Raw genomic sequence first — 27,034 nt, forward strand, 5'->3', positions numbered from 1 at the left:
TATGGCAAGAGGTATGTGTCACTGCAACATCAGAACTGAAAGTGCATAGGACAAGTTCTGAACTTTTGCTTGCCATGCAGTAACTATAACTGCAAATTGTGTTGACTTTAAATTATGCTCAAGTTCATTTCTCTTTGTGACAGTCGGTAAGGTAAACATCAAAATGTAGAAACTGAAACTGTACCGTGTGTACACAACCTGTATGTAATGTAGGGTATACTGTATACAATTGCCTTAGCTCGCATGCAGTTTAACTAATTAGCTAGCCTTGCATGCATGCTTCACTATAAATTATTATGTACTGCATAAGGATCATGTACTTTAAAGCACTATCGACATACATGCTACACAGCAAATATAGGACACTAATATTTATGCTTGGTTCCCAATATATTAATTATTGTTGCATTAGTTCTCATGTAAAGCAGCAAAGGTTCCGTTTGTTCTATACAGCACGTTGAAGTCACTGGTAGGGAAGATGCACTGAATAATTAAACTACATTCCTGTCAAAACCACAAACAATAAACTTTAGTGTTTTGCATCATTAATGACATAAGAAAACCTCATGCTCTTTAAAAAATGTGACATCACCATGTACCCTACATAGCTACATTAGCAGTGCTGGTGTTTAATGCTTAGTCCCTCTTCGTGGCATTAAAATGTTTAATGTGGAGATGGTCCTGCACATAGAGCAGGTACCAATGCTAGTATGTATATAAGTTGAAGTTTAAAACATAATATTTGAGCTGTGAAAAGAGAACAGCATTGACAATTGGCCATTATAAGTTGTGATACTAAAATAGTGGCCATGTTATAACTCAGCCATTTCTTAGCTGCCATCTTTGATATCACATCTTTTTTTTGCATTTGAGGTTCTCTTTTAAACCCCCCCCCCCCCCCCCCCCCCTCCAACAACTTAGTATTGTGTTGTTATATGGTTACACAACGGGCATGAGTGCTCTGCCTGATATAAACACACAAGCCTGAGGGCTGTTATGCCCAAAGGTGAGTGTGTTTATTATACAGGCAGAGCACGAGTGCACGTTGTATAACTGTTATGTACCACTCACCTAATGGTTGGGTAGAGTCTCACAAGACAGCTGCACCTCTTATAAAGGCCAGGTTTCTAACATTGATTGTGGGTGACAAAGCCGAATGCTGCAGTGATGTTGCCTCTACAGTATCTCAGCCACCCGAGATATTGAAAGCTAGTATGCTATGGGCTATAACCTGCATTCGCTGTTCAACTCCCATCATGTAGTGCTCAGCATTCAGCATACATGATCTCTCGATCGCCCGTGATTCACTTGAGCGAAAAAAGCAGCTAATAGTTAGTTTAAATAAACAAAACCTAGCTACTAAACAATACTAGTTTAATTCTTACTATCCACACTGGCTAAACTTGAATCTGGTGGCATGACAAAACTGGTTGTACAATTGAACGTGGTGGTGAATATTATTTAGAATATAATAGTTTTATTGTTGAAGTGGACCACGATTTAATCTGGGCTCAGATGGCACCAGACTAATAAGGTGTATTTAAGTATATATATATATATATGTGACCTAATTTTAGAAAATCGTTGATATACGCACAATAGTACTTTTGTAATAAAACGCATTCAAAAACGATGGGTAAAAAATGCAAGCTTCAGAAAAAATTTACGGAAGTTTTTATCGCCTTGTTGGTTGGTGAATTGACACTCCAGTGGATAAATCCTGCATGGGCATCATCGTGTTCCCCTATTCATAGGGAGTTCAAAATCCTTGTTTCATCTTCATACACAGGTGGGTTTCGGAGCTACGGACGTTTGTTTACACTGTGGTGATGAAAGAATTTACGACGATATGAATTCACCTTCCTTCCGGATCACAGAAGAATATTTTTGGCAAAAACTATACCTTGGTGGATGCACAAAGTCATGGCGAATACAATGAGCAATGATTCAACTCCGTACACTGTTGTATCAATAAGTTATGGTGGTTTATGTAAGCACCTGTATATTATTTTCTGGATGTCTTCTGTACGTATAGATTTATTTGTTTGTCCTGGTGTCTACTGCTGTATTTCCCACACTGCTTATCTTATGATGCTGAAACTTAGCCAATCCATTCCTCTGTCCCTGTAGACAACAAAGAACCAATAAAACAAATTTTGATAAATGTGTGTATATCGATGGTTTTAGGTCACATATGTAGACTAGAGTCGTGGCCACCGTGTTGCTTTTTCGATCATCATTGACTGCTTGGTAAACATTATACATATTGGTGACGTTATGGCCCACAATCAACTTTTACATGGCAGGCTATAAAAGAATTCGAGTGATCTGTGAGGTGTTTTTCCACCTATTTCAGTGGGGTGTTGTAGCGGTCTCAGCTGCCAGCACGTGTGCAATGCTGCAGAAAACTGCAGCCAGTGCAACATTTGTATATTGCACTGCGGTCGGTGCATTGTAACTTATAATGCACTTGTTGTGGTCTGCAAAACTGCAACTAGTGCGTTATAAGTTATAATGCACTCGCTGCAGCCTGCAGCAGTGCCATATACAAATTATGGCACTGGCAGTGCCTTTGAACTGCCCATGCAGAGTGATACATACACCATTATATGACTGTGCCAGGAGTCCATGTATAGAGGGAAGAGAGTGTTCATTATACCTTATTAAATATGAGCCTTTCAACCCTTTCGATACCGCTAACGTACCAGTGTGTTGTATAGCATATACCGTGTAATCTCACTGACGCACTAGTGCATTTTTGTTGATTTCCGTTAGCCTTTTGAGCCTACAGATCAACCCAACAACAGTATGAACACACAACTACCACTGTTTAACTTGATATACAATGGAGAATAAAATGACACTAGAAGCACGGCCCTAGCGATTAACACTGAAACTTGTATAGCACTGAAATATCACAGGAAAAGTTGCACACTTTTCTAAAATGCTTCATAAGTCTATTTCTGTAAGTCAGTTTGAAAAGCAGTAAGTTTCAATAGACTCAGCATTAAATTCTGCATCTGGTGATTTATTATATATCATATGATATGGTTGCACAATCAAACATGGTGGCCAAAGATATTCCAATAAAGTGCTGGCGCAATTGTGCAAATGAAACGCTTTGTAAGTTTGTAACAGAAAATAATACAGGAATGAAACCTAGATGTTCATGTTAAGATATGATGAATGATCCTTCTCAGGCATGTTCTACAGGCAAAGTAAACAATAAGTGAGTTTTCAAGGTGAAGGAATAAGGAATGCACGTTTCCTTAACTTGTAACCTAGTTGAACTCTACAGGGTGACTTTTTGTAGCTGAATTCTACATGGTGACTTGTTTGGGGCTGAACTGAGTTGTTTCTAGCTGAATTCTCTGGAGTAACTTGTTGTGTAGCTGAACTCTCTACAGGGTGATATGTTTGGAACTGAACTCTCTACCTGGTGACTTGATTGTAACTGATCTCTCCACAGGGCGACTTGTAGCATTGCTGATCACTCCAGTGTGGGTGATGTTTTGTAACTGAACACTCTGTAAGGTGACATGTTGGTGGCTGAACACTCTGTAAGGTGACATGTTGGTGGCTGAACTCTCCGCTGGGTGATTTGTTGTTAGCTTAACTTTCTTCTCTACTGGGTAACTTGCAACAAAGCTAAACTCTGTAGAGGATGACTTATTTTTAACTGACATCTATTCTCTACAAAGTGACTTAATGTAGCTGTATTCTCCAGCTTTGAAACTAGGTCACTACTACTGACCTGGATTACCCTCTGACCCAGATAGCAATCCAGGTCAGACCCAGCGGATGTGACCCAGATTAATCATAACTTAGGTGTGTGCCAAGAGCTACATTTTGAGTGCTCGACTAGTGCATTAAGTACAAGGGTAGCTATATAAAACTCAGCAAGTGACTAAATATCCACCAGGTATAGGCGATCCTCTTGTTTGCAACCTTTTAGCTATTTCATTACTTATTTGCGCTAAGTTTGTCCATTCATCACTGAGATATGCACCTTTAAACTTTGTTTTAGGATTTTTCTTCATCCTGTTCTTCTTTTTGCTCCACTTAGAAAGTCGCTCTAACTATTCGTGGTTAGGTCAAGTTTATCTTTCAAATTTGGAGTGCGGTATGAGCGTAATGCAGCACATTACAGTCAAAGTTTCGTACACATTGGATATAGAACAAGGGAGTTATGTGCAGTTTTTGAAAGGTACAAAAACAATTATTTGTCACAGCCACAAGGTAAATTGGTTGAAGTAATAACACAAAAATTGGTTTGTACATGGAGTAATCGTCATAGTGAAAACCTTTTGTGGTTTAAAAGAAATCGTACTAACGATCATGGAATAATTGCACTAATGATCATGAAGTTATAATGAAAACTCCAACCATGTGTAGAACTGGTTTATTGTGTTTTCTTAGCATAGTTGCCATGTCTACCATGCAAAGTAGTTGATGTAAAACATTTAAAACAGTGCGACTATAAATCTCTCTGTAGCAGACACTTTTAGAGTAAGAATTTATAGGTCATTATTGCAGCAATATTGAAGTTTAGGTCTTTCAAAGGCAAAATTGTATGTGGACAGGACCTGTTTAGCTGTTGTTACATTATTGAATTTGTGTCACTGTAGATATGTTTCAAAAGTTACTTTACGTCCTCGTCATTAATAAAATATACTGAAGTTAAACACTCTTTTCTATTGTACTTATTGTATTATCACTATATCATCTTATTAGCTTATGCTATTGAAGATCACATGATCTTGGATGAAACTGGTGATCCACCATTTGTCAGGTCTGGTAACTAAGGTGTTATTTTGTGTTGTCATTGTGATTTGTTGACAGGGGGGCTAGTGTGGAGCGACTGGTTGAATTGTTAACTAATAACTACCGGTTGCTATGGGAAGGGGTAGAGCTTAGCAACAAGGATAAATGGAAGGAGGTGTTGGGAGCAATCTCAGAACAAGAACTGTTGTTACTGACAGTAGTAGACTTCTGTCTGACAACGTATCATTCCTTCATGGAGCCAATCATATTCCTTCGTCTCTTGTTACATCGGTTAGTTGCCTTATAATGGTCATGGCAGGTTACTGGTTTCCTAAATCCTAGATGAGCACACACTTCAACAAATGCATGTTTAGCCTGGATACCTATAAATTAGCTGTTTGAGAACTTTGTCTAACTTTGGACTTACCCTCTGCACAATTAAATTCAACTTACCAAATATTTATATTAAGCATTGAAAATAATTATTTTTCTCTCCCTCTTGCTTTACATGTACGTCCTTTCCTTTTCATGGTGATTAAGTGTAGTTTTGTAAATCAGCTACTGGTAGTCCTTTTCTTTAGCTGTCATGCACTCCAATTCAATTATTATACTTAATCACCGTCTTAAAAATTGTTTTTGTTTTTATCTGAGTGATTATGTACATGCTTGAGAAACTATATTAAACATTTTTGCAACTTGTTATCACAAGTTTATTTGCTGAGGTACAGTGAAACCTTACCTCTTTGATATAGACCACCTTGTTACAATGGCCATCTCTAATATATCACTGCTAAACTGTACTTTATGTCCTTATTAATAAAGTCACGTCATAATTCAGGCCAAAACTTTTGGTCCCACACTGGTGAAGGTTTCTCCAAGGCTGAATAACCACTGTTACAATGGACTACTGTCGTGACTTTATGAAGTGGTAAAAAATGGCAGTTATGGATTATATAGCAGCCATTATGTTCTCACGTGAGATGTGTTTTGCCATTGATTGATTAATTTATTCCAAGTAAATAGAGCGAGTTATTTGCTATTTACACTTGACTGCATGTTAGCAAAGCTCAGTAAATTTGAATCTTGTGGCTACACAATAATGTCATGATTTATCCTCCAATAAATGTAAGAGAACCACATACAGTAGCAGTCAAAAAAAGTTCCCGTTGTGTTTGCCTCAAACGCAACGCAATTGCTCCGCTTTAAGAAGGCTTCCAAGAACGCAAACAGAATGCAAACGCTTCACAAACAAAAAGGAGTATATGGTGGTAAAAAGCTTCGTCAAACTACAACAGTACAGCGTAGGCTAAGCCATTGATAATAACAGCTGTTGTCTATACGATTTAGTTAATAGTTGAAGATTAGTATAATTATTGTTATAACTTAGCTGTAGAACGAATGATGTTTACAAACAAAAATTATGCCTAGCTTGTACTCAATCCGATGGCTACCATAGTTTATGTAGCTGTTTCTAACCCATGTGTATCTATTTCTTTTTATCCAGCTAGACAACTAACGTTTACTTTGCCAGCAGCAGCAGCTAAGGGAAGAGGAGTTACAGCCTACCAGCTGAGGACGAAACTCTTCATTCTTATGTAGCTAGAAATATTCATTTAATGTTCTGTGTATACTAATATCAGTATGAGGAAGCTCTTTTTATGTAGCCGAGTAGTGGCTTTGCCCCAACTGACACTTCAAAAAACAAAAACTCTTACTGTTTAAACCCCCATGGTCACACCTATTTAGTGATTTGGCAGCTTGGGCTTGGACTTATGCTCTCACAGCCACAGGTTAGCTTAATCAGTTTGTATTTACAGCAGCTTTCATGGATATATCCTCATTGACGACTAACTCAGCTGCTTTGTAGACTTTTGAGCCCAGTCACAGGCTGTCAGCGAACGCATCGCTTATTAAACTTTCAATAAATATGCCATGCAAATTATTTCATAATGTTAATTTGTGTGTGTGCTTATGGTAGTTTTCAGTCCAGTTCCTTCTCGGTAGACTTCCCTGGCTGGTCACTGTAGGTGCTCTCAACAGAATCTAAAATATAGAAATGTACAAATACAAAAAGATAGCTATATGATTGCTAACCTGATACATAGATCATCATGCTGCTGAACCCTGTGTCTTGTCCATTTCTTACCAGCCTTCCTTCAACGCTCTGTAAACTAGTAAGCCTTAAAAACGCACAAAAACCAAAATGCAGACAGAAGGCAATGAGGAATGCAAACACAATGCTTAGCGAACGCAATGCAAATGCAGAGCAACCCAACAGAAATGCAAATGCAACGGGAACCTTTTTTTTGACTGCTACTGTATTTTCTATGAGGTTTTAAAATGACTGATAAATCATTGTGCATGCAGTGTTAAAATGCAGGTGTGATCATAACACTTTATGGGTGTCCACTTGCATGTTTAAATTCAGCACCCTAAAAGGTGCCGTGAAGGTGCTGTGATGGGTGTTACAGAGGAGTGCTAAAGTATACAAGAAGTGTAACACCAAGGTTGTTATATATAGATGTAAAGGGGTGTTTCAGTGACACACTAGGCATTCATTTTAATTTCCGAAACTTTGATGGGGATGGAGCCACATTGATAGTTATTTAGGAAACATAGTTGCTGTGAAATACTGTAATTCAACAAGATTACAAATACACCTACTTCCTTGTCTTTCTACATGTTATGTACAGTGTAAGTTACTTAAATTCTAACTACCAAGGAAAGTTTTAATTGTGGGATTTGGTTCACAATGGTGTTACAGATACACTGGTGTAACTGTAACACCTTTTAAGGTGTATGTTAATTTTAGGGATGCTATAATAACACTGCCTCGAATTTTAGAAAATATTGTACCACCTTTAACAGTGTGGTTTATGTGTGTTTTAAGGGTTTTTGTGTGTTATGGCATTGTTGTTTGAATTAGTGTTAAGGGTGCTCGCTGATATTTGAAGTCATTTAAGCAACAGCCTAATAACCGCATGTGGCTATTGCATCATAATTGGTATTACTACGTATACCTGCAGTATCCATGTTAAGAGAACACACAGAAAAGTAGCATGTTTTTACTTTAAAATTGCCACTGAAGTGTTAGCAAACAATCGTCTGATGATTCAAGAGCTTGTTCCAAGAGTTACAAATCTAAAAGTAAGTGTTATTTAAGGCGACAATTGTGAAATCACGTTTCGTTTGTAGCCAACATACATTCATGCCTTGTTTTCTCGAGTGATAGCATATGCTGGTAGTTTGTTTTGTAATTGTAAGCCTAGTTATGTAGGGGATGATGTTACTAACTGGAATCACAAAGTGTTACAAGCTGCTGATGATGGCGTGCCTAGCATAACCTATTCAAGAGCAACTTGGAGGCTCCAGGCATAGTAAGAAGTTGTTCCTGTATGTGAAGAAAAGGAAAAAGAGCTTCTTTATAGTTAGAGCAGTGTTTGTGACATGTTATTTTGAAAAGTTGGTGATTGCGGTTTATAGGAATTTGTGTGGTTATTATACAAATAGTGTTGGGTGTACGCTATGTTTACTAAAAATGAAACTAGTTTTTGAGTGATAGCCAAGAAGGCTTCAAAATTTGTAGGGAGATTTGCTGATATATTCTCTAGAGGTCTATGTTTAGGTTTTGTGTGTAGCCTTATGGCTTTGCGAGTTGCTGCGACAAGAACACGAGGATTTGAATGGTGTAACATATTTTTTAGTGCTAGCTTGAGTTCTTTGTGAGCTACATATTAATACTAAATATAGAGTTGTGAGTTACTAGCTGAAGTTTGTTCAACGTGGTTTCCAGTGCGCTACTGTAAAAAATGAAGGACTAGTTTCAATTTAAGCGCTTCATATAGAATCTTGCATAGCTGTAAAACAGTATAAGCCAGCAGAATTCTGTTTGGTTTGTGTTGAAGAGAAAGGGAAGCACTTCCAACATAAGTAATGTATGGATTCATTTTACACATTGTGTGAGTACAAGTAAAATACATGTTGTATGGCTTCAAATAGCTGCGAGCACCCTTAATTATGCAGAAGTTTATATAGTAGTTGTATTGTAGTGATTTGCTGCAACAAATATTTGATTTGTTTGAGTATTTAGGTCCACTAAAATGATAAAATCATCTTGTGCTATAGCTAATCCTCACTAATAGTAATACAAATTTATGCATGTGATTCAATCTGTTTCCAGTTAGATCAGTAGATATGGCAGATTTTAGACCTTTGCGGTTGATGACGTGAGATACGTCATAAAACATCATGCCGGGAAAGCTCAATACGCATCACCGCTATAAAGATCATAACTAAAGCGATGTTTGCTTTGTAGTTGATCCATATAGCTTCTGATAATGCTTTACTCATGCCAAGATGCTGTGTAGCAGCTATTCTATGCAGTGGAGGAACTACTGACAAATTTCTCAGAGCACTGTTCCACATGAATGTTACCTGCATCACTGATCAAACATACTATACTCATCAAAAGGAATATTTACAGCCAGCAGTGATATCAATTTGGAACACAAAGCAATCTGAATTATTGAATAGATGCATGGCTACTGGTATACTTTCTTCACAATTGGTGGTGATGGCCATGCTGATATCCCTGGTCACTCAGCTAAGTTTGGGTCATATGGGATCATTGACTTGACAATCAATAAAGTTATACATATAGAGTTAGTTTCAAGTAAGTCATAGTAATTCTTTACGAACACAATATATTTTGTGTTCTTGACTATTGTGCTTGTCAAATCCAGTAGTCATCATACAGTATGATAGTAACTGTATAGTAGGGACCACAAAGGAGTAGGCGTGGCCCACGAAATAATATCACCTAAAAACCAGCCTCAATTTTCCCTTACGACGATGAAGCAGTACTGGTGAGGTAAAACTAAGCCCAAACAAGCTGTCAGATCAACCCTAAACGCTTTCAACAAGTTGCTACAGAATTTAAAAAAAATTTATTGACAATTTTCTACTGACTGACTGAGTAAGTAAGTAAGTAACTGACTGACTGATGCCTTCAGACAAGCGTAACTCGATAACGGCTAAGGCTACAGGCTTGATTTTTTCACTGTTCGATGTTGCTTCGGCCCGACAGGTGCCTTTTGGCATACTGCAGTACGTACAATGCATTCTTCATGGACTTACCAGTTGTGTCCCATTCATCTTTGCTGACAGGGAAAGGTGTCGATTTGACGCAAGCATGTGATGGCTTCCCTTCGAAACGGAATTGTCCGTATTTTTCATAGTGGCTATTTTGATTGCAGAGGTGCTTTTCAAACAGTTCTTGATTCGTATTGCTGTGTAACAGGTTGAACATAGCTGACAGCGAAGCGTAATGGATACTTCACTTTTCAGATGATAATTAATAAGATTGGGGTGTGGCACCATTTCTTTTGGTATGTGTAGATTGTAGAGGTGCTTCCGGGAAAGTTCTTGATTCGAAATGCTGTGTAACGGGTTGAACATAGCTGACAACGAAGCGTAATGGATACTTCACTTTTCAGACAATAATTGATATAGTTGGGGCACGCCCGTGGTGCCATTTCAGATGCGGTATGCGTAGGTTCACCAGTCACAATAAAATTATTTACAAAAAAAAGTTAATAAACAAGTGCACAGAAAAAATTTTGAATTTTCAACTAGAGTAGGAACCATAGCACATCGATAAAAAGTACTGAAACAAGTTGGAATAGTCCATGACAGTAAAACAATAAAAGTGTTGTATCCCTACTGTGTATTTCCGTTATGGTATCTTGAGCACAGTAGGGATGTAACACTTCTTATTGTTTTACTGTCATGGACTACTCCAACTTGTTTCAGTACTTTTTATCGATGTGCTATGGTCCCTACTCTAATTGAAAATTCCAAATTTTTTTGTGTACTTGTATGTAAAAAGAAGAGCTATGTCAGGCACTCAAATATTTAAGTGATAATTCACTGGATGTTAGTATACTGAAAACTGATAGGCAAAAACAAATACACAAATTTATGAGGCAGAGTTATCCTGATATAGAACACAGATACGATGTCCGGCATGTTGTTAAAAGTAAATGAGCACTTCAAGTGTGCTTGCATATGACTATCTTGTGCCTATTCAGGGCTGAAGAAAAAATTGCAGAAAGCTGCCAAATACAAGGATTGTGCTGTGTTTGGGGAGTGGACCAAGAACATCACCAACCACATGTATTGGTGTGCAGCATCTTCCCCAGATGGTGATGGTGACGAAATGGTGAAGAGATGGTAATCTTTAATCGACCATCTCTGTAATGACCACAGTAGTTGCTATGGTGACTGGAAGACAGGCATAGAAAATGGCTAATACCAGGTAATTACATGCAGTATTTCAAATATTTGATTAATAACACACATACACACTTAGGTAGTAAGGCATGCGAGAAGGTCAGTGACATCATCAACAACAACAGGTTGATGGAAGATGTGTGGAAGCTATCACCCCAGCACCAGACCAGTAACTTGGAAAGCTACCACAGTGTGGTAAATCATTTTGTACCCAAGCTACTGGCCTTTTCTTATGTGGGAATATACTGCAGGTAGAAGCATTTCAATAAATTATCACTATATTTAAATTTACTATTAACATCTTATTATATTGGCTGTGCTTACCCAAACCCGGGTGCATGATTGGCATAATTTGGGAAACAATTGGCAGCCCAGAACGTGGCTAAGTGAAGTGCCTGACCAAGTTCGGAAGTGGTGGAGTCTGGAATGGACCCAGCATGCGACCCATGTTGCATTCTTCAGGCATCCAGTATGCTAGGGTTTTGGAATGAAGAGGGAAGGTTGCTGCTGGAATGTGTAAATTGTGGTCCAGTGTAGCCAATGTCACAACCATGCTCTAGGTTGTGAATTAAAGTGCGCACTAATGCTTGATCAGGGTGAAGCACTGGTTCTTTTTGTAGAACATGCAGGTTGATTGGTGTGCGGGGCTTTGAGTTAAGATGATGTGCACTTATGAGATACTGCAATTGCCATGGTGCTTTGCATGCGAGTGCAACAACTTTGGAGTGTTAGTGCATACATTAAGTGGTGGGTGTGGTGCTTCAGTGTGGAAGGCAGTGGTGCAAGAGTGGGTATGCTCCCAAGTTGTGGTGTCAGGAGTGTATGAGTGTTCTTGCCCTTTAGTGCATGAGGTGTGTTCTAAAGGGTTAGTATAAGCAATGGTTTGTAAATTGTCTAAACCTTTACTGCACAAGTTGTGTTGTAGAAGTTTAGTGTGTGGGTGTGCTAAAGCTTCAGTGCACAAGGGGTGTTCTGAAGCTTCATTGCCAAAGGCATGGGTGTACTCTAAAGGGAGTAAAGGTTGAATGCCTGGCTGCCTGAATGTAAGCAATGGTCTATAAGGGGCTTGGTCATACTCGAAAATGAGCGGTCGTCATGGCCTGAGGTTAGCCTCACTGGTTTTGGGTGGCTGGTCTCCTGTCAGGGCAGGAGATGCGAGGATGGGGACCCTTGCATGTAAGGCAGATGTGTTGAAAAGTGCATGCATTTCTGGTGCACTGGCCGTTGTTAAAGTCACCGCATATTGGAGCTCCAGATGTTCTGCGATTTGGTGGTATAGAACGTTGCAAGCTGTCACGAAAGGGCAAGTGAGGGCAGTTGTCTGAGTAGTAGTTTTTAGCCCCACAGTAAGGGCATGGCCATCGTTGTGAAGTGTTGGGGTTGGACATGTTTTCGTACCACAATTCTTGATGGCGCTGATCCCAATGAAGGTAGGGGTTAGAAGCAGCCATTGTACGAAACTGCCCGTCATATCTGATCCAGGCCTTCAATGAAAAGATGTGGCTGGCAGATGTTATGATGCGTTGATATCCAACCAGCTCCAATGCACGTGCAGGGTTGTGTGAAAGCAGTACCGTTAAATAAGTGTTCCATGTTTGCATCCACATGAAAAAGATGTGATGGGTGCAGGTTTATGTATGGCGTGTGTTGTGAATGTGAGGTATGTGTGGCATCAACAAATGATGTTTTATCAAGTAGCACAGCAAAGTCAACATACTCACCCTTAATTATCTGTTGTTGTAGCTGAATTGGCACAGGTACGGGGAGCTGCTGAATGGCATACTGAGGCGGTAGTTGTTGAAGGGGTGGCTGGATTGGCGGCTGGATTTACTGATATAGCAGTGGTTGTGCTGGTATAGGTTGGGGCTGTATTGGTGCTGTCTGCTGGGGAAACTGTTGGTTGTTGATAACTGTAGCAGGCTGTTGTAGTGCTGTAGCGGGCTGTTGAACTGCAGGCTGTTGTAGTGCTGTAATCGGTTGTTGAACTGCAGGCTGTACTGATATTGTTTTCTGGGGCAGCTGCAGGTTGTGGGCAGGTTGCAGAGCAGTAGTGGGCTGAGTTTGCTGGTTGCCATCAATTGAAGCAGGAGATAGGGCCTGAGGCATTGACTGGCCAGTGGCCTGGCGCAGGAATTGATTAAATAACTGTGCAAGGTCTGTTGAATTGGCAGTTGTTGGTAGCGATGATGCAATCTGCGACAATGCAATTGGTCGTGTCAGCACAGACGAAACGTTCAATGGCAGTGATGATGTTACTGGCAGCGATGCTGATGAAACCGCCGACGGCCCTGTAACAGTTAGTTGTGGCAGCGATGATGGTGGCGGTGGGAACAGTGGTAGTTGTTGAGTGACTGTTGGCGGCTGAGAAGTTGGGGTGTATTCCTGCACGTGGCAGTGCTGGATCACTCTGTTGTTGCGAGACAGGTGTTGCATGGATGGCGTCGTGCAGCCGTTGGGCCATCACGGCCTTGGTGCCAGTTGTCACGAGGTGTCTGGAGGCCAGATGTAGGCGTAATACTTCTGCTGTTAATCGCGTTAGCTGGGTGATGTTGGCTTGCATCACATCCAGAGTAGCTGGAGGATTAGTTTGACGAGATGTTTTCGGCATGATAGCTTGATTTCTCCCGGATGATGAAGGATACAATACTTGTCTCTAATAATTTCACCAGCGCAACGTGTGGTATGTGCATGCATACTGTACTAATAAACGATGCGTGGTGCATGTGACCCATTGTCCCCCCACTACCCCTCTGTCTTATAATAATCTGTTAACTTTTATTTACTGAGTAAATAACATTATTTAATGTAGATTGTTGATTGCTGTAATATACTTCAACGAGAACTTTGTAAGGCAGCAAGCCGTAGCAAAGTCTGGAAAAGAAAGGATAAAATTTTATTATCCAAAAGCAAAACAGGGAGAATGCACACCTAAAATTGTGCCAGTGCCACCAACCTATAGTAAGCCATGTGAAGATATAAATCATGGAGTGAAATTATGCCTTCGTAGGGTATGCAGCACAATTAATGGCGAACACAATACATTTTGTCACACATCCTGACGAAAGGCCCCCTTTACCTGAAGCACCACCACATTTGGTTATCCAATATGATCACCCTGACAAAGACTTGATACCTCACTTTTCACATTATAAAAAAACAACTATTTCAATTTAATAATAATAATAATTTAATTGTTACATGGATATGATGTAATATGATACATACTTAATCTAAGGTGTAGGTGGTGGGTATTTATGCCCAGTGTCTTCTGAAGGAAACTTGTGCCTGATCCTGGACACAATGCAGGATGGTAGCACTACACACCTTTGCCTGCCACTACACGCCTGTGCCTGCCACTATACGCCTGTGCCTGCCCAAATAGTGCCATCCCACCAAGTCATCTGCCTATAGGCCAGGTGTTGGAGTTTCCTGGAGGGAATGATCTCTATAAAATATAGAAACAAATTTATCAGCAGCAACCTGTTTTCATCATCAGTAACATCACTACTGCCATGGTGGTAACGATGACTATGCAGTGAGACCAGTAGTACTGTCTGGAATAATTACACTGCAGCAAAATCTGTGTGCTGTGTAACACATACAGGATGGGTTGCAGAACCAGAATCTTCCAAAATGGAAACACTCTGCTCAAGCTTTTTACAACAGATTGATTCTCTGTGCATGGACATTACTTCATAATGGCCACACGTGCACCTGTATTACAGAACAAAAGGTTATTTTTCTAGCTACTTGTATTATCTATACACACAAAACTTATCAACTTACCAGGTAGTATTCCATACGCGGCTAACTTCACAATCTTTGGTTTTGGTGGGTAGGCTAGAACTCACGCTAGTAGAAGGCCCAAGAGAAGGCCCCTTGTCAGAATTGTACACAGGCTCAAAGCGATATGGCAATACTTCAGATGGTAGAGACAAATACAACTCTTTGCTCACCTCTGCTGATGAGTATGTGGAGGAAGATTCGTTTGAATCTTTACTGCTGATTGATGAATTGTGCAAGCTGCCAGTTTCTGCCATTGCAACATGTGTAATAAAACTCTTACGGTACCCAATCATATGTCACAGATTCAATTATTCATGATGTGATCGAGCTTTGCGAGTTTATACCTCGGTATATCATTACAATGAAATCATCATACAGTATGGTAGTACTGTATATTAGGGATCATGGAGATTTGGGTTTTCCTAGCCAAAAAATTCACCCAAAAACCAGCTTCACAACTCCATCCTGGCACCTTGGCAGTATTAGGCATAACCAAGCTTAGGCATAACCAAGCTTAGGCATAACCAAGCTTAGGCATAACCAAGCCCAAAAGTGCCTTAAGTATAATCCTAAAGGCTTTCAATAAATAGTTACGAAATTTAAAAAAAATTATTCAATGGCATTTTCTACTGCCTGCCTGCCTGCCTGCCTGCCTGCCTGCCTGCCTGCCTGCCTGCCTGCCTGCCTGCCTGCCTGCCTGCCTGCCTGCCTGCCTGCCTGCCTGCCTGCCTGCCTGCCTGCCTGCCTGCCTGCCTGCCTGCCTGCCTGCCTGCCTGCCTGCCTGCCTGCCTGCCTGCCTGCCTGCCTGCCTGCCTGCCTGCCTGCCTGCCTGCCTGCCTGCCTGCCTGCCTTCAGGCAAGCGTAACTCGATAATGGCTAAAGCTATGGGCTTGATTTTTTCACTGTTCGACGTTGCTTCGTCCTGAGACGTGCCTTTTGGCATACCACAGTACATACAATGTACGCATCATGGACTTACCTTTGTCCTCCTTTGTGTCCCATTTCTTTCTGCTTACAGCCCAAGGTGTCGATTTGTGGTAGCGTAATGCATGGCTTCCCTACAGTACGTTTGTAAACGGAAATTGTCCGTATTTTCCGTGGTGAATGGGCTGATTGCAGTGACGATTCTAACACTGTTCTTCGTTTGTAACGCTGTGTAATGGACTGAAAGCAAAGCGTATTGGCTACTGCACTTTCAAAGCAGTTTTTGATAGCTGGGGTGCACGTTCAGATGAAAACATTAATTCAGGCACCATCCTTTCTTTTGATGCAGTATACGTGGATTCACCAGTCATAATAATGTTACATAAGAAGTAAGCAAACAAGTTTAAGGAAAAATTAGAAATTTTTAGTTTGATTAGGGATCATAGAAAAAAAAAGTAGGGAAATAAGGGAGGTTGCCTACACCTGCAGATATACTAGTGAATATTTAATCCCTAATTCAGTCTTGGTCTTGAGTTATAGACTGGTTTAGAGATTAAATGTTTGCTTGTATATCTGTAGGTGTAGGCAACCTCCGTTGTTTCCCTACTTTTTTTCTATGATCCCTAATCGAACTTAAAATTTCTAACTTTTCCTTAAACTTGTTAAAATGGTGTTTTTGTGCACTGCACATTATAAACAACACATCCGTACAATAAAATAGAAGGTAAAATTTTTATTTCAGTGGACCTTTAAGATTTTATCCGGACACTAATTTTACCCGTTCGGATATTCATTTACTAATAGTTTACAGTCGGCTATAGCTATATTTCTACAAGATGGACTGTTCTGCCATGTGAAATTGCAGCCACCATTAATTTTGCGTATATTTCAGAGAGAACTTGGCCATGTATATGGCAATATGTAACTAAATTCTAGCATTTTCACATTAATCAGAATAGTTTAGTGTTCATTTGCTAAGGCATCCAAATGTCCAAATACTAAATTTGACATTCATTGTAGCCCTATTTGCCTGATACGTACACTCAAGCTCAAGGGCCACTAGACTGAGGGCGTGGGTGTACATATCAGACAAGCCATGAGGAACTGATTATGTACTATGCCAATTGCAGGCTAATATCCCATGTGCAATTAATCACCCAATCCAATATGAGACTGACCACTGAATTGATTATGTAGACCAACTTGTAAAATTCGATTATGGGTCTGCAGCAACTAACCCTGTGGCTACGTTTGTTAATATGAATGGGCAGGTTCTAAAGGTATCACAAGTACAATTAACTGATTTTACATGTATTTTAAAGATGCCGCATCATTTTACAGACTGTTTACAATATTTGCTAAACATCTAGAAGGGTAAACTTCACTGTAGAGTGGTTATTTTGTGTTACTTGAAAAATGGGCGTGGTCTGTAAATGAAAATGCAGTGAACCATTTGTGAATATGCTATAGCACTAGGTTAACCAATGTTTCTCACCTTAAACCAATGTTTCTCAACTCGCAGAAGGCAAGTGTGACAAATCACGTCCATCTGAGTGCTGTAGGATGCAAAATTGGATGCATGTCTTTCATCATGTGACCAATAAATTCTTACAATTGATTTTGGCTTCACTTTAATAAAAAGAAATTGGTGGTACTGTTCTCACATCAAGGCCATGGTACATTCAAGGCCTTGGTACAATTTAAAATATATGTACCATAGCCAGCCATTGTTTAACTTAAATGTACCATGGCCTGCCAGGGTTTATAAGATATGTTCCCTGAAATTTACCTTTGAAGTTAGGTGGCTTCATGGTACACATGTACAGTATTAGTTAAAATGGGTCGTGCAGCCAAGATGATTAATTGTGTGTAGCCAAGCCCACATCATCTGAGGGGCTCTAAATAGCATAGAAACCAACCATTCTAAGTAAGAAAATTTCATAGGTTTAGAGTGAGAGAAGTGGCAAACTGTACGTGCTAGCATTGAGATTTATCCTTAAGTTTAGTTGATCATGTGCACCGGCATGACATCCATAACCATTGCATGACTATAGTGCCGGTATCAAATAGTTACTATGCCGGGCTAGGAAGACGCTTGTCTTGTCCAGAAGTAAACTGTTAAGAAGTAAATTGTGAGTCCTAGCATCGATATTTATCCTTCAAGTTTGTTGTGTCAGCGGCACACCGCAGCACTGTGCGGACGTTAGTATTGAATGCCTAGTTGAATGTTAATGATGCCTGTCTTGTCCAGAAAGTAAGTTAACAGTAAGGACATTTTGTTTTTAGCTTTGTCGATTTTCATTTGATGAATGTAGTAAACAACCACTGGTGAGACCACAGGTTAAAGAAATTTAAAAGTAGTGAAACACAAGAAAATAGCTAAAAGGTAGTGAAACAAGGGAATATACAGGTAGCTAAAAAAATAATGAAACAAGAGAGGTTGTCTATATACTTTCAGATATACTGATAGTGGACATTTAATCCCTGTACTTCAGTTTATAACTGTGACTGAAATAGGGAATAAATATCCATTAGTATATAATGCAGGTATTTAGACAACCTTTCTTATTTCACTACTTTTTAGCTATGTTCTCTTGTTTCACATTTTTTTCTTTGATCCCTAATCCAACTTTTCAAACATACTTAGTGCAGTTAATATAAGCATCTTAGGCCTTTATAAGGCCTTCTGGTATACAGGCTCTGCCTTTACCAGGTACTTTAATCATAATAAAACTTTAAACTCCCACACAGAGAAAATTGCGCTTCCGGGCTGTGCCCGTTCTACTGCATAGCAAGTGCAGTGAGAGTGATCAAATGGGTATCTCGTGGAATCCACCATACTGGCTCCACCTGGTATTGACTTCAATAACCAGCTGCTCATCACAAGGTAGATCATTTTGCCATGGAGAATACCACTTGAGACACTACAGGGTAGCTGGAGCTAGTTATAAACAAAGCCATTTGAATTAATTAGCTTGTTTGCGAGTGACTACACCCATTGCCAATGGTGAAGCACAATTGTGAATGGTGTTGAAGAAGCTGTAGCTGAGGAATTAATGCCTTATAGAGAGTTTTTTTATAACAGTTATTCTTCAACAAGATGGTGAAGCAGCTGCTACATCTTGTTTTTGTGTTCACTGCAGCTTCCAATCTTGTTATGGACGAATCCTTATACATATGCGATGAATTCAAATGCAAAACTGACAAATTCAATTGCAAACGGGACAAATTCTACTGCAAAAGCGACTAACTCTACTGCAAACGGGATGAAGTCAATTGCAAAGGTGATGAATTTAATTGCAAAAATCTGTAACAACCAAAAGTTATCACATACCTGTAACAATCACTACATTACAAAAATACAGTTCATACTCACTCCATGCTGCCAAAATGACTGATGATGCATGACTGAAAAGTCTTCTATTCCAACAATCAAAAGTTATTACACCCCTGGCACTATGGAATACAAAAATACAGGTCTTCAATTATCCATATGCAACATCTGATTATTCTTCAACGTGTAGGCCAGCTAGATGTGGCCAGCTCACCTTAACTCAAATATGCTGGCTCCCTTACTGACCATTCCAGTTCGCTTAATTTCACATGGTCTGCTGACAATAATCAGCTCTGATAATAGCAAACATCTTCTATCTGTTGATGTTGAGGGAAATAGAACAACTCTTGCAAATATTCCAAGTTCATTTCCTACATGGACATGATACCCGGATATCTGTTCACTCAACATGTTTGGCCGGGTACATGAATGGGATCTTTTTATTTATCCATGCTAGCAGTAACGCTGAGCTTATACGTGTTGACACCGCCACTAATACTCCATGCAGTATATGTTGTGAAGCTTGTTTTTTCCTATTCCTTCTATATACATGTTTTATGCCTGTACATATATACCACATCAAAAGGAAGTATGGTGACAGGTATGCCATAAAATTAATTTTGTTTTCACCTTTGTAATAACACAGCATTACAAGCAAAGAACAGTATGAGAAGTGCCTCTGCAATCAATCTAGTTGCTACAAAAAATATGAGTGATAAGCATGATTGCTATATAGCTAGTCAACACGGGTAGACATAAAATGAATGGAACGGAATACTGTATAGTGGGAAATTTCGAGGGATGAAACTTTCGTGAAACTGTGCAAAATACGATTTTCACATTTTTAAATTCACAAAAGTCTAGAAAGTGGGTAATAGCTATGTGTATAAACTGAAACATTTCAAGTTTATATTTTCACGAAGCTATCATCACTCATGAAATTCATGAAAGTTTCATCCATCAAAAATTTCTGGCTATACGGTACATATCAGAACCAATTAGGGGGTGTGCCAAGTAAAAAATTGCTTTCATCACCGTTTCAACTATCATATATTAATCAGAATTGCACTATAGCTCTTAGTTTACATTTAAGCATGTTACAAATATTTTACACCAAGCTGCAATGCACTTTGTTGTACTGAGATACTAAACCATAAAGTCTGGTTACGTCACACTGTGATGTAAGACAAAGAACTGGAAGTACTGTTTGCAATGGGAAAGGTAGATAAACAGTGGAAGTCTAATGTGTAAGTGGCAATACTTAGTTCTCCTTTTCAACGTCATAGTGTTCAAGATTACTTGAATGGTCTGCTGGAAAACAATAGTGGAGTTGTTCAGTTGCCTATAGCAGCTTGGCCTGTGTGCTTTGCACTATCAAAGCTCACGCTTCATTATGCTTCACTGAAGTAACAATTTGTTTACAAAGCTGGGTTAGCAGTACCATGAAACAAAATCTATATTACACTTTCCTGAGTTACTTCTCTGCCTGGTAGGGATAATATCTTGCCAGTGGTGCCATTGCAATTGTTTTTTTTCACCCTTAATTATGGACTATCCAGCAATGCTTTACTGTAAAATCATCAATATTTAGCCCATTAGAATGCAGCTGAAGCCTTTAACAGCTACTGTAATGGCTTTAAAAGAAAAGACGATAATTATTTTAGAGGCGCTTATTGTGTATAAAGGTAAAAAATAGTTGCTTCAAGTGATATTTATACTATGTGGAAAACAAAAAGAGTATAATATAGCTAGCTAGCTAGACAAAAAAAAAGTAAACAAACTAGCTATTTAAAAATTTAAATTTTTAAAATGAAGTAAGGATTGGTATAATAATGCTACAAAAAGTAAAGAAGCAACTCAAAAATGTCACAGCTGAAATGAGAAATGATCCAGCAGTAAACAGTAAGGAAACAAGGTTAGATGACTACTTGCTAAAATGAGACACACTTTAATGCCTACTATTGGCTAATTTGATGGTCTCATTTCAAGATGCTAACTAGCCAAAAGTAGGCATTAAAGTGTGTCTCATTTTAGCAAGTAGTCATCTAATCTTGTTTCCTTACTTTTTACTGCTGGATCATTTCACATTTCAGCTGTAACATTTTTGAGTTGCTTCTTTACTTTTTGTAGTATTATTATACCAATCCTTACTTCCTTTTAAAAATTAAAATTTTTAAAATAGCTAGTTTCATAATGTGCTTTTGTATTTCATAACCAGTTTATACTGGAGCAACTGTGCTTATTTCGTATTCAGAAACTGTGTGTTTATACTGGAGCGACTGTGCTTATTGTGAGCTATTTCTGAATTCTTAGTGATTTGACCTGCAGAATCACATTCCATTTATACCTGTAAATCAATTGTAGTGAAATTTGAGGCATTTTGAAAGCTTACAAAAGGTACAGCTTCTGGAGAGCATTACTATTTCTGAAGATCCTCTGGTCAGCTCCTATTTACTTAGTAATTTTCTACACACCATGATTGTATTGTATAAGGGACAGTGTTCATGTCCTGGGCTTAGTGGCTACTCTATATCTATTTTACTTAGTAATTTTCTAACCCCCTTAATTGTAACGTATAACAGACAGTGTTCATGCCCTGGGCTTAGTGGCTGCTCTGTATTTGTATAATACATATGATGTAAATGTTAATGTGTCTTTTTAGTATCAGGACATTCAGCAGAGGTAGAGCAACAGTCAGCAGTGTAGAATCCTCCAGTATGATGGTGTTGGCAAAATGGCTTGAGACATTCCCTGATGATTTTCAAGATCAGCTTATGCAGGTTAGTTGTGAGGGAGAGGGGCTGATGTACTGATGCTATGTACCCTTTGTAGAAGGAAGTTAACAGACTTATAGCTCAATTGAGAAAACAAAGGGGTCCTAGATTACGGCATGCTCACCAGCTGAAGGTCCTTTTAAATGCAGCAAAGGTTGATATTTTATATGGACAATAGCTACTGTATATAGTAGGTGTTGTCATTGCAGTATCCACAAAATGATGGTGTTATGTGTGATAGTGAAGTTACCAGAATACCTCATCATGACCACCTGTACCCTCTAGTGAGCTATCAAGTTTTGCTAGTAACGTCCTCAATACTTTGATCTGCTATAGTGCCAGAGAATGATAGTACTAGAACACTTACCGACTACTGCTGAGCAAGCTGTTTATATGGCTGCACTTCAATTACATATAGAGGTGTGTATAATTAATAATGTGTTGCAGTAATCAAACAGTATGGTAGTACTGTTTAAGTAGGGTTTGCATCAAAAGTGATGCTCACCGCCAGAAATACCGCTTTTAAAAACCAGCTTAGAAACTTCTCACGTGACAAAAATCACCTTTACGGAATAATATTAGTCCATCTATCATCAAATGTAGCGTTAAACAACAAGAAAACTCTTACTGGCAGCCGGACATAGAATTTTTTAAAAATCGTCAAAATTGAAATTTCGTCTCACTCACTCACTCACTCACTGACCACAGTCGCAAGCCTAGAGCCCATATGAAGCAGTGCACGGTCACCATTTTACGCCACAACAACAAACATACCGGTGGGATATGCCTTTTGGGGTTCCGATGAGTGTGCACCCTGTGCGCCTTGTCTTTTCTTTTATCTTCAGTCAGGTTGCTTGTCTTCTTCTTCATCCAACGAAACCATATTGAGGCATTAATTTTCCATATCAACACTTTCTTTAAGCAGCATAATAGACGCCACAAAATTATTTAAGGCGCTTAGACTACACTACTGTACAGAGGTACCGGTACTCCATGATAGGTCACAAGGTCATGCCTATTCTTTATTCTACTATTATCAATCTATCAACTGAGACCACGATGACCACACCCCTTTTATGCTAGCTGTATTTGTGACCACACACCCTGTAGGCTGATTCGAGATACTCTAGTCTAATAATCAATTGAAATCACGATGACCACGCCCCTTTTTGGCAAGCACACATCTTTGCAGGCTGACTCGAGATTTTCTAATACAGCAGTCACCCTAATAAAACGGTCACATGTTTATAGCTAGCTGTATGCTTTAACAAAAAACTAAACAAACTAGTATATTAAAAATTATAAATTTAAAAATGAAGTAGGGTTACAAGCGATAAAAAGTAGTGAAACAAGATATGAAGCAATGGTAGCTATTACAGCATAACTCAGTGTTAAATCCCTACTTTGACATATAACAATTATTTTGTGTTCAATGCCAAAGTAGGGATTTCCCACTGAGCCATGCTGTAATAGCTACCATTGCTTCATCTCTTGTTTCACTACTGTTTATCGCTTACTTCATTTTAAATTTATAATTTTTAATACACTATTAGTTAACATGTTTGTTCATCATATAGAATATCATTGCTCTAAACACTGATGCTACAAGCAGCCCCAAGAAGACAAAACATACAAGGTGCGTACTTGTGGTACAGTGGCGGCAATATAGCTGTGCTTTCATTGTGATCCACTGCAGGTCCCTAACTAGCTCAAGAGTTAAGCTAGCAGTACCTCATACTTACTGCAGAATGAAACAGCTGAATAAAAAGTATGCATTATGCTGTGGCTGGCTGTAGTGACCATTTGTCTTTCTAGAGTGAATGCACAGTTTAGAAAATTTGCAGAATTGTCGGAGCGAAATGCTAAACACTTGTACATTGAGCGATGTCTGGAGATGCCTGGTTATGGGTCTACATTTCATGATGTAAAGGTATTTCGTATTCACAAGATTTGTACGTATTATTGCTTGGTGTGTGCAGGTGTTGACTTCTGGAAGATTTAGACGTTCAGAATATGTAAATCGTCTAATGGGTATTAATGAAGTTGAAATCATATTTCTAGATAAATCATCAAGGGTTAGTGTATGTGTTGCTCATGAGCTAAGATTATTAGCTGGGAACTAAGCAAGGACTGTTAAGGTTACGGGAGTTCTCATGGTTCTTCATTGGTCTTATTTTTAGTTCATAGTTTTTACTAAGTGGCATGGGGACAACTCATGTTTCCATGACAACATTTGAGTTCCATGTCAATTAATGAGAAGTAAATCATGAAAAATGATTTATAGCGTACATGTGGGTTTGCGGTATCCTGTAACCTTATAAGCTTAAGTATAGCAGTCCTGCATGGTTAATTAACGTACATTGGTATATGACTAATAGGGTCACATTAAGGTGTGTATACATATATAAGTCCCTGCATGCATCTGAAAGAATTTTAATTACAGTATGTTTCAAAATAAAAGCAACGTTGTATCTGTGCCATTACTACATTTGTTTTTTATATGAAAGTGTATTACATTTACGGTTAGCTCCTTATCTTAATTATAATAGAATCATGACCAAAAATCATTCGTTTGAATTGCAGGTAAAACAACCAAAAAATTTGGGTCATTTGTACCCATTTGAATTTACAGTAAACCACTGTACCAAATGTGATGCTTTAATCCGCTGTGTCATGATCAAATCCATAAGGAACCAGACTAGTAAGGATCCAAGCAATAAAAAGTAGTGAACAAGAGATGAATGATGGTATTACAGTATAGCTCAGTGGGAAAATCCCTACTTTTGCTTTGAACAAAATGATTGTTATAACATGCCAATATGGAGATTTTCCCTCTGAGCTATGCTGTAATACCATCATTCATCTATTGGTTTCACTACTTTTTATCGCTTGGATCCCTACCTCATTTAAAAATAAATTTAGCATGCCAGTTACAGTACAGCTCACGGGTAACGTTGCATGATGCGCGTGACATGCGCTCGAGTTATCCGTGTGGATGCAGCAAGGCTACAGTAATGCTCCATGATAGCTAACTTTACTCGAGAGCGTCACGCAAGGCCAGATAACAGGTCTCACCTATGGTCTTGGGAGGCGGAACTGGCTCAGTTCCGCCAGCTGTGAAGTCTCCTATTGCAATGCCTGTGTTGTAGCTACCGAATACTTGGTAACCTACTCGACTCTGTCACGGACTACAGTCAGTACTGTAGCTAGCAGTAGCTACCGTAAACCTAGATGGATTGGTCGCCAAGTAATGCCACAGAACCCCAGTTAGTGTATTTTTCTAATTTGTATTTTCTTTATCTAGACAGTTAAAGGAATGGTCAACCGAAGTTTCAACTCTAGAAGCCAAGAAATTTTGAAGTTACAGTGCTACAAAGTGCTAACAGCAAAAATCGATTTGTACAGTGACAATAAACTACAGGCGTTTAATAAAACGACCATAGCATACGGATGCAGTCCTCTACCAAGATGAAATTTGCACCATCGAATTCTCCATGAACAAGCAAATCCATTGCTGGGTAAGATTTGTCTTCCAGGCCTTTCCTACGTCCACAGGGGACCGGCGAAGGCGAACGAATGTGAGAAAAAGCGATGGTGAACTGCTCGTCCAATGCAAGGAAGACTGATGCTGATATCTTCTGTCTCCTTGAGAGTACTGACACAAAACGAAGATTTTGGAACTCCTCTTGCTTTTGGGATCATGATGCTACCAAGGTTTTTAGTGTTATCACTTTCCTTCATTGTGAAACAAGCGCTTTAGAATTTACAGATTTTTTTCGTTTTCGTAAATATTCCACCCATTGCATTCTGCGGGCCCGGTGTACGTTTATTGCATTCTACTGTATAATTAGCTAGCTAGGCTTGCACGAACATAATTATGGGACCGATCACAAATGTTTATGTGATTTAAGTGTTGTATGAAGTTACTAAACTCAGTAGCGAGTGTTCTCATGTGTGGCGAGCTTCTCGCCGGCTAGTGCATATCCACGCGATATTCCACAGGTATTGTACAGTACATTGTAAAAGAATGATGCCACGAGAAGATGCGAGCATTACTCGCATGTGTATACTGGCGACGTTACCTGTGAGCTGTACTGTAGCTATATTTATAATTGCAAGAACTCATCATGCAGAAAGAAACAACTTTGTTTTTATTTACGGTGAATAAATAATTTCATTGCAAAATTTTATTAGCCACAAAATTCTCTGCATTTGGGAAATAAATTACTAGTAACATCATAAATGTCATAGCTGATATAAATGATCATAACTTTGTAATGAATTCACCTATTGACTTCAAATGAAAACCAAGTCATTTCTTTTAGTAAGACCTTAAATTTGAAACTATGCTTAAAGAAGAGGATGATTAATTTTCAATGCAAAAATGGCTGCAAGGCTCAATGGCATTATTTCGAAATTAAATAAATGTCACACAGAGTGCAATTTATGTAGAAAATTTTATTGTAGTATCATAAATGGCACATTGTTTGCACTGTGAAAACAAACGTGTGTCAAGCAAATTTTGATAGGACAAAATATAACATTATATTCACCGTTATGTGGGTACTATGTGAAGTAGTGAGTTTATTGGATGCAATAAATGATTGCACCACTTACAGTGAGCAAAACAACTTCTGTAGTTTTTAGAAGTGTGCACTATGGCCGGGAGTTTGTTTAAGAGGCATGCATTAAACCCAGTTTACTAGGTAATGTGTTTTTAGTGTTTGCATTTTTTAAAATGACTGTAGTTGTGTACAGTATCTTAGACTCTATTTAGGTCGTTTTGGGTGGGTAATAAATCTCATATACTCCACCTTGTTTTCTAATATACTCCACGCCTTCAGGCACAATATAACATATGCTCAAAATCTAGGTTTATCCAATTGCTATGCATTGTTCACATGCAGTGATTTAACGAGCGCGATTATTTTGTCACGTGAGGACGCATAGTTGCCATGGCGCTAGTATTATCGCAAGAAAACCAGCTAGTTTTGTCGAGCCTACAGCAGAAACAGCCGTGGATGAGGTAGGTATAATCTGAGTGTAATGTGAAATAGAGTCTAAAGCAGTTATATGGGCACAATGTGGAGTCTATGAAATTTATAAACCCGAAGGCCCGGGCTGTAGCGCACGAGCGAAGCGAGGGCGCTACTAAGGGCCT

The 27,034-nt window shown here is 39.0% G+C and overlaps 1 protein-coding gene across 2 annotated transcripts in view; it reads left to right on the plus strand.

Moving 5' to 3' along the window:
* Window positions 1-27,034, plus strand: part of LOC136260823 (uncharacterized) — a 176,018-nt gene that overhangs the window by 109,454 nt on the left and 39,530 nt on the right. For both annotated transcript variants that reach the window (XM_066054701.1, XM_066054700.1), the window contains exons 12-21: window positions 4,735-4,792; window positions 4,843-5,055; window positions 21,762-21,879; window positions 21,932-22,027; window positions 22,083-22,157; window positions 22,210-22,293; window positions 23,451-23,509; window positions 23,570-23,641; window positions 23,689-23,803; window positions 23,853-23,948. In XM_066054701.1, coding sequence (XP_065910773.1) covers window positions 4,735-4,792; window positions 4,843-5,055; window positions 21,762-21,879; window positions 21,932-22,027; window positions 22,083-22,157; window positions 22,210-22,293; window positions 23,451-23,509; window positions 23,570-23,641; window positions 23,689-23,803; window positions 23,853-23,948 — 986 coding nt within the window. The remainder of the gene's footprint in view (window positions 1-4,734; window positions 4,793-4,842; window positions 5,056-21,761; window positions 21,880-21,931; window positions 22,028-22,082; window positions 22,158-22,209; window positions 22,294-23,450; window positions 23,510-23,569; window positions 23,642-23,688; window positions 23,804-23,852; window positions 23,949-27,034) is intronic.

The sequence above is a fragment of the Dysidea avara genome, chromosome 7 (genome assembly GCF_963678975.1).
Source record: "Dysidea avara chromosome 7, odDysAvar1.4, whole genome shotgun sequence".
In the NCBI taxonomy this organism is placed as follows: domain Eukaryota; kingdom Metazoa; phylum Porifera; class Demospongiae; order Dictyoceratida; family Dysideidae; genus Dysidea; species Dysidea avara.